The sequence below is a fragment of the Salmo salar genome, chromosome ssa21 (genome assembly GCF_905237065.1).
Source record: "Salmo salar chromosome ssa21, Ssal_v3.1, whole genome shotgun sequence".
Classification (NCBI taxonomy): Eukaryota; Metazoa; Chordata; class Actinopteri; order Salmoniformes; family Salmonidae; genus Salmo; species Salmo salar.
Window position 1 is genome coordinate 18,889,783 of NC_059462.1, and position 9,259 is coordinate 18,899,041.

The 9,259-nt window shown below is 46.7% G+C and overlaps 1 protein-coding gene across 2 annotated transcripts in view; it reads left to right on the top strand.

Moving 5' to 3' along the window:
• The window catches only part of LOC106581895 (interferon alpha/beta receptor 1a), a 46,990-nt gene extending 45,798 nt beyond the window's left edge, over positions 1-1,192 (top strand). The window contains exon 6 of one of the 2 annotated variants that reach the window (XM_014164333.2): positions 109-1,192. In XM_014164333.2, the coding sequence (XP_014019808.1) occupies positions 109-521 (413 nt within the window). In that variant the 3' untranslated portion in view covers positions 522-1,192. The remainder of the gene's footprint in view (positions 1-108) is intronic. The other variant, XM_014164332.2, reaches the window with a different exon arrangement.
• The last annotated feature ends 8,067 nt before the right edge of the window (positions 1,193-9,259 follow it).

The following is a 9,259-nucleotide window of genomic DNA, read 5'->3' on the forward strand; positions in this document are numbered from 1 at the left end:
AACCATTTACACACCATTACATTTAAATCCACATTGTCCCTGAAAAAGGGATCTTTCAGATTTGAGCTTAATATCTATATTGACGCCTGCTCTGTTTGTCCCTCTAAGGACAACCTCCGGTGTGGAAGGTGTTGCTGGCTCTGCTGGGCTGTGTCGGTCTGATGACAATAGTGCCTGTCTACAGATGCCACAAAAAGAGAAAAAGTCTTGTCTCAAAGCACACATTTCCCAGCGGTATACTGCATAACACACAGGATCCAATATCCCTTCTCCTCCTGCCTCGGGAGGAGAGCTGTGCGGTCACAGTTGTGATGGCTGTACAGGTAGAGCAGACAAGCCAGGGTCAACAGCAACAGGTCAAGGGTCAGGGAGATGTTGAGGCGGAGCAGGACAGTGGCTCCTCCTCCATCCAGAGAGGACAAGGCAGCTCCAGTCAGGACTCTGGGATCTACTCAGGAGAAGACAGTGGAAAGAGGAGCGCAGGGTCAACAACAACAAGTCAACCTGAAGAGAGACATTAAGAAGAAAAAAAATGGATCCCCATAGCAAACTGCTGTAGAGGGATTAGTGGAGTTTTGGGGAGCAGCTTGGATTCACTTTCAAGAGGAGAGCTCTTGGGGAAATTCTCTTTTAGTCAAATGACTTTTTAAGACTTTTTTAGACTAGCTATAAGACCTGATGCATTTCTCTAGTTGAGTTTATTGAGTTGCCTGGGAATAATGGCCAATAATGCAGGTTATGGGATGCAGGTTATGGAATGTGCTGTATATGTTATCATTTTTATGTTATTCCCATGCAATAGGAGATATGAAATATGTTTTCCTCAGATAATTCACAGGCCAGTTAGAGTTCCTCTGTCCAGTGTTCTTTTGCCCATCTTAAACTTTTCTTTTTATTGGCCTGTCTGAGATATGGCTTTTTCTTTGCAACTCTACCTGGATGGCCAGCATTCCGAAGTCGCCTGTTGACGTTGAGACTGAAGTTTTGCGAGGACTATTTAATGAAGCTGCCAGTTGAGGACTTGTGAGGCATCTGTTTCTCAAACTAGACACTCTAATGTACTTGTGCACCGTGGCCTCCCACTCCTTTCTATTCTGGTTAGAGCCAGTTTGCGCTGTTCTGTGAAGGGAGTAGTACACAGCGTTGTACAAGATATTCAGTTTCTTGGCAATTTCTCGCATGGAATAGCCGTCATTTCTCAGAACAAGAATAGACTGACAAGTTTCAGAAGAAAGTCTTTGTTTCTGGCCATTTTGAGCCTGTAATCGATCCCACAAATGCTGATGCTCCAGATACTCAACTAGTCTAAAGAAGGCACATTTTATTGCTTCTTTAAGCAGGACAACAGTTTTCATCTGTGCTAACATAATTGCAAAAGCGTTTTCTAATGATCAATTAGCCTTTTAAAATGGTAAACTTGGATTAGCAAACACAACGTGCCATTGGAACACAGGAGTGATGGTTGCTGATAGTGGGCCTCTGTCCATTCAAAATCAGCCGTTTCGATCTACACTAGTGATTTACAACATTAACAATGTCTACACTGTATTTCGGATCAATTTTATGTTATTTTAATGGATAAAAAATGTGCTTTTCTTTCAAAAACAAGGACATTTCTAAGTGACCCCAAACTTTTTAACGGTAGTATAAGAATATTTAGAAAATAAATACACAACGCAGAGGATGAGAGGATTAAAAACTGGAGTACTAATGGTCAATAGTGAATTGTAAATAAGAGTTGGGTTTCAGTTCAACATATGTTAGAATCTGTGGAATGTCACTCCTCAACTCAGTGATGTGTGCTACGTGTGCCAGGTTTTCATTGACTCCAGAGCAGGATACTTGTTATTTGGCTATTGGCCAAGTTGTACTGCAAGGACTTCTGATTGGGCAACCCCAGGCTAGGGTGGGATGTTATAAATGGCATCATATTCCTTTGTTCAGTGGGGACTGAACATCTACCTTCCAGCATAACATCTTGATTTGTCCTTTCTGAATAAACCAATTTTTCTCCCCCTAATTTGCTTTGGAGTTTGTGTTATTGAAGAATAACATAAATTGCTAACAGTAGTGTACCTAAAAAAAATCTATAATAAAAAAAATGGAATGAATGAATGAATGAATGAATGAATGAATGAAGAGATCCCAGTAGAGGGAGACAGGCTCAATTCCAACATCCACATTAGCATTACCACCGGTGCACCACTTGAACAATTCAAATGTTTACTGTCACGTGTCCTTGGGTATCTTGAAAAATGCTTCAAGTTGTTATTATGTAAGTGATATGGTACTGTACTGTAAATAAGAATCACTTAGGCTCCTTTTTGAATGCTGGTCAAGATATTAATAAACCACTCAAATAAAATACCGACTCGAGATTTCATCTTTACCCACAATGGCCGTCATTAAGGGCAGGTGGGGCAGAACCTGTTTTGAATGTTATATTGGCATTAATGCTTTTTACATATCAGTTTGCAAACAAATAATACATTTTTATCATTGAGTTAATAAAGCTGCGAATGACCATGGTCTCTTTTTGTTTTCTTGAGTAAGGCAGCACCAAAATACAGGTGTTTCAGCCTAGCTCAGTGCTTTCTGTGGTAGTGAGGCATCCAGCGGACAACACAGAGCGTAGGGGTTGGTAATGTTCTCTAATTGCGCTGTGATTGGCTCAGTGTTCTGTCACTCATGGGGACACAACGTCACCGCAAAATCTATGGGGAGAGCTCGAAAATTCAAGCACCTTGGGTGCTGCCATAGAGTTACATTAGAAGTGCCCATCCAAGAAGGCTCAAGGTCATTGGCCATAGCCAAAAATAACATCAATGACATAAAATCACGTTATATTGACATTAGATTTGATTGGACTGATCATGTTAACATCATACTTTCAAAATCTTAGCTAGCAGTCATCATCATGAATAAAGTCGACAATCTACTGGCAGTCCAGCATGACTTCTGCTGCGCTCAAAACAACTTGAAACTCAGAACTGGGAAATCTCAGACTTCAGTGAGTTCAAGACAACTGGGAACTCTGAAAAAAACAAGCTCCAACTTGGAAAATATGTTTTGAACGGTCATCCAACTCTGAATTGCAAGTCGGGAACTCTGATCTCTTTCTAGAGCTCCGACCTGAAGATCTGGTCAATTTTCCCCACAGAATTTAGCCTACTATTCTGACTTGGTGGTACACATGTAGCCTATAACCTGTTTTAGAGAAATGTAATTATCTAATTTTGTAAGAGCTTTCATTGTCTGCTTATATGCCCACTTTATTTATCCTACGGTTCTAACTTGGTGTACAGGGAGAATACTGTAAGTACGGCCCATGTTCTGAATTCTTTTGCTGTATATTTAAGAAGTGCTGAACAAATAGTTATATTGACTACGTCCAGACTAGCTCGCTCATTAATGTCTTAATCAAAATTACGGATTGCCTCCTCTCCGCTCGTCATCCCCTATGTCATAGTTTGTACATCTCAATTGTCAGTAGAAACAACGATTGTTTAAGCAAGTCAGCCATAACAGCAAAGGCAATAAATGAGGCTGAATGAACTGTTTCGCTGCCAGACAAGGCTCCGCTGATAGCCAGGTGCAGCAGTGGTAAGGTGTTGGAACTGCTGTTGGGACAGCTTTATGTAGACCCCAACAGTTTGTGGCTACCGTTTGTCATCGTTATAGTGCAATTTAATGAATTGTGGTGTATTGGCTTTGCTGGCATGCATCAAAATATATTGTTTTGATTTTTCCCCACCAAGATTTCACCTAGACGATGAAAACCAGATGTTTATGTAACTGCGGTTTGTTTGCCACACATCTGTGCTCTATTAGCTAAGAAGCCTCTTTGTACCTGGCCAACTAACTGCTTGATTGCCTGTTGTCCATCAGAATCTTGGCCTTGAATAGTGGGTAAGCGCTGCTTAATATGTACGATGCCACACACAGACAGCTTTGGCTTCCACAGGGTTATGTGCTGTTGTCTTCTAGTAATTATCCTTTCGGATCAGATATGCCGTTTCAATTGGCATTGTTTTTCTGTTAACAGGTGGAAGAATTTCAGCATTAGTAAACGGAGACGACAGATGTAGATGAGCTGTTAGCTAAATCAGGTGCAAAGCATTTCTCAGTGCTCTGAAACATATGTTTTTGCTGTACTGTACATTGTCCCTATCCAAATAAATGTATAAATAAAAATGGATGCTCTATGCAGGTATTCCCAAACTGGGGTACGCACAATGCCGTCGGGGGTCTGCCAAATAAGAATGTGATTCACATTTTAAATAAAAATAAAATCTTCACATTTTCAAACAGTCCATTTATATTTTCCAACGGGCTATACATTTGGGTGAGGTTTTTTTCTCGCCTAAGTAGCCTCGTTTCACTGCCAAAAATAAAATTAAACCATCTAGTGTTTAGCGAAATAACACAATGTCAAATACAGGTAGCCTAGTCAAATAATTAACATCCAATCACATTAACCGTTACTCTCTCGCAGGAATTCCACTAACGGTCCGTATGTAGCCAAGCGTAGCTGCTGCTCATTCCGTTTGCTCGAAAATAGATAAATGGTTTAAAAAAGTAAGGCCCGCATCCATAGAGACATACCAGGTGCAGGTTGCAGGTTGACCTCGGTCGTCAGTTGAAGGGTGTTTCCTCCGACACATTGGTGCGGCTGGCTTACGGGTTAAGCAGGCGGGTGTTAAAAAGCGCTGTTTGGCGGGTCATGTTTTGGAGGATGCATGACTTGACCTTCACCTCCCGAGCCCGTTGGGAAGATGAGACAAGATTGAAAAAGTGGGTAAAATACCAAAAAAGAGCCAAACCTGCACAAACCATTTGCTTTATGGTGGTCTCTCATATACAGTTTGTAGGCTGACACATTACGTTTGTAGAGCTTAGTTTTATTTTGAGGGACAGCTTGACCCTGGGCCAGTTTTCTTCTTTCATTCCCTAACCAATTCTAGAGGAAACAATAGGAAGACAACACAATAGTAAAGAATACTGCATCACATTTTCAAATCAGAGTAATTGTATGTAATACTTTATTAAAAGGTTAGACAAAAATATTGCTCCACCAACTCAGCTTTTTATCTTGCAGATGATTGAAAAAGGAGCCCTTATATACAATGAATTATCTATATTGAATCCAATAGCCCGACAACAATGGATGAAGGAATACTTAATTGTTCCATAGCGGCATTTGTTTGGGAATAATGGCACACGTAACACATCACAGGACATTCAACACTTCACTTAAATACTACATAAATATCACAGAAAGTATACTGTAAGTGGTGGGTTACGGTTTAATCTTCCTGGATTTAGGAACCTGATGCTGGTTGATATGAATGACTTGTGTGCCCTGTTTGTTCTACAGAGCGGGGTTTTGAACCTTCAACCTGACACCAGCAGTTAGTACTGGTCATATAGTGGGTGTGTCCTTGTAACATTGTTTGGATTTATGGATGGTTCTTGATTTGAGAGTGATAGGATGCTTTGAGACTTGACACTGCCGAACCATACCACTCAAGGAAGCAGGTTAGGATACTTTCAATTAATGTCTTATATAAAAGGAGAATCATCAGTAAGGCCATAGGAAGTAGTCCTAAACCAAATGTTTTGCACAGAACCCAGGTAGATATTACAAAAACACAAAACCATTTCTTATGTTCACAGAATACAAAACAGAACATTAATGACCCTCACCTCCACCACACTCTCCGACAGACCAGGTCTGGTGGCAGCCAGCAGAGGTGATCCTCTCCTGGTCAATCCCTGGTCAAATAAGGCTTTCAACACCTCTCTTTGATCAGGAAAAATGTACGATCTTCTTTGTCCTAAGAACAGAATGACACTTGTTAAGACATATCCTAATCCAGTGTTATATATGGATCAGTATACTTACCACAGACTTCATATGAGAAGTGGGCCATAATCAGCTAAGAAATCACTAAGGCATAATACAAGATGACACGCAAGGTAAGTCCATGTTACGCCCTGACCATAGAGAGCCTTTCTATTTCTCTATTTGGTCAGGTCAGGGAGTGATTTGGGTGGGCAATCTAGTTTTCTTATTTCTTTGTTTGGCCGGGTATCGTCCCCAATCAGAGGCAGCTGTCTATCGTTGTCTCTGATTGGGGATCATACTTAGGCAGCCCTTTTCCCACCTGTGTATGTGGGATCTTGTTTTTGTGTAGCTGCCTGTGAGCAGCCCAGAACGTCACGTTTCGTTTCCTTCTGTATTGTTTTTTGGTTTCACTTCATTAAAGGGATGTGGAATGCTATGCACGCTTCGCCTTGGCTTATTTTCGATAGGGAGTTTGAAGACAGTGATCGTGACAGAAGATCCCACCACAAAAAGACCAAGCAGCGTGCGCCTATGGGGAAGACGAGCTGGACCGGGGAGAATCAACCACGACGCAAGCACGAGAGGCAGCACACGGGGTGGTTGGTGGAGCAAGGTTTCAGACCAGAGCCAACTCCCCGCACTCGCTGTAAGGAGCGTGTGACCGTACAGGCACCATGCTTTGCGGTTACACGTACTGTGTCTCCAGTACGCATCCACAGCCCGGTGCGCTCTGTGCCAGCTCCCCGCATTTGCCGTGCTAGAGTGGGCATTCAGCCAGGACAGATTGTGCCGGCTCAGCGCTCCTGGTCTCCGGTGCGTCTCCTTCGGCCTAGGATATCCTGCGCTGGCTCTGCGCACTGTGTCTCCGGTGCGCCTTCACAGCCCAGTGCGTCCTGTGCCAGCGCCCCGCAGTTGCCGGGCTAGGGTGAGCATCCAGCCCAGACGCGTTGTGCCAGCTCTTCGCTCCAGACATCCAGTGCGCCTCCTTGGTCCAGGATATCTTGCGCCGGCCCTGCGCACTGTGTCTCCGGTGCACCTTTACAGCCCAGTGCGTCCTGTGCCAGCGCCCCGCAGTTGCGGGGCTAGGGTGAGCATCCATCCAGGACGGGTTGTGCCAGCTCTGCGCTCCAGACCTCCGTTGCGTCTCCATGGTCCAGTATATCCTGTACCAGCTCCACGTATGAAACCTCCAGTGATGATCCATGGCACGAAGCCTGCAGTGATGATCCATGGCACGAAGCCTCCAGTGGTGATCCATGCCCGAAGCCTCCAGTGGTGATCCATGGCCCGAAGCCTGCAGTGATGATCCATGGCCCGAAGCCTGCAGTGATGATCCATGGCCCGAAGCCTGCAGTGATGATCCATGGCCCGAAGCCTGTAGTGATGATCCATGGCACAAAGCCTCCAGTGGTGATCCATGGCACGAAGCCTCCAGTGGTGATCCATGGCACGAAGCCTCCAGTGATGATCCATGGCACGAAGCCTCCAGTGATGATCCATGGCCCGAAGCCTCCAGTGATGATCCATGGCCCGGAGCCTCCAGCAACGGTCTGCAGTCCAGTGACGATCCATGGCCCGAAGCCTCCAGTGATGATCCATGGCCGAAGCCTCCAGTGATGATCCATGGCCTGACGCCTCCAGTGATGATCCATGGCCCGAAGCCTCCACTGATGATCCATGGCCCGAAGCGTCCAGTGATGATCCATGGCACGAAGCCTCCAGTGATGATCCATGGCACGAAGCCTCCAGTGATGATCCATGGCACGAAGCCTCCAGTGATGATCCATGGCCCGAAGCCTGCAGTGATGATCCATGGCCCGAAGCCTGCAGTGATGATCCATGGCCCGAAGCCTGCAGTGATGATCCATGGCCCGAAGCCTGCAGTGATGATCCATGGCACGAAGCCTCCAGTGATGATCCATGGCACGAAGCCTGCAGTGATGATCCATGGCACGGTGCCGAAGCCTCCAGTGATGATCCATGGCCCGACGCTCCATGGCCCGAAGCCTCCATGATGATCCATGGCCCGAAGCCTCCAGTGATGATCCATGGCACGAAGCCTCCAGTGATGATCCATGGCACGAAGCCTCCAGTGATGATCCATGGCACGAAGCCTCCAGTGATGATCCATGGCACGAAGCCTCCAGTGATGATCCATTGCACGAAGCCTCCAGTGATGATCCATTGCACGAATCCTCCAGTGATGATCCATGGCCCGAAGCCTCCAGTGATGATCCATGGCCCGAAGCCTCCAGTGAGGATCCATGGCCCGACGCCTCCAGTGATGATCCTTGGCCCGAAGCCTCCATGATGATCCATGTCCCGAAGCCTCCAGTGATGATCCATGGCACGAAGCCTCCAGTGATGATCCATGGCACGAAGCCTCCAGTGATGATCCATGGCACAAAGCCTCCAGTGATGATCCATGGCACGAAGCCTCCAGTGATGATCCATAGCCCGAAGCCTCCAGTGATGATCCATGGCTCGGAGCCTCCAGCGACGGTCTGCAGTCCAGTGATGATCCATGGCCCGAAGCCTCCAGTGATGATCCATGGCCCGAAGCCTCCAGTGATGATCCATGGCCCGAAGCCTCCAGTGATGATCCATGGCACGAAGCCTCCAGTGATGATCCATGGCACGAAGCCTCCAGTGATGATCCATTGCACGAAGCCTCCAGTGATGATCCATTGCACGAATCCTCCAGTGATGATCCATGGCCCGAAGCCTCCAGTGATGATCCATGGCCCGGAGCCTCCAGCGACGGTCTGCAGTCCAGTGATGATCCATGGCCCGAAGCCTCCAGTGATGATCCATGGCCGAAGCCTCCAGTGATGATCCATGGCACGAAGCCTCCAGTGATGATCCATGGCCCGAAGCCTCCAGTGATGATCCATGGCCCGAAGCCTCCAGTGATGATCCATGGCCCGAAGCCTCCAGTGATGATCCATGGCACGAAGCCTCCAGTGATGATCCATGGCACGAAGCCTCCAGTGATGATCCATGGCCCGAAGCCTCCAGTGATGATCCATGGCCCGGAGCCTCCAGCAACGGTCTGCAGTCCAGTGACGATCCATGGCCCGAAGCCTCCAGTGACGATCCATGGCCGAAGCCTCCAGTGATGATCCATGGCCTGACGCCTCCAGTGATGATCCATGGCCCGAAGCCTCCACTGATGATCCATGGCCCGAAGCGTCCAGTGATGATCCATGGCACGAAGCCTCCAGTGATGATCCATGGCACGAAGCCTCCAGTGATGATCCATGGCACGAAGCCTCCAGTGATGATCCATGGCCCGAAGCCTCCAGTGATGATCCATGGCCCGACGCCTCCAGTGATGATCCATGGCACGAAGCCTCCAGTGATGATCCATGGCACGAAGCCTCCAGTGATGATCCATGGCCCGAAGCCTGC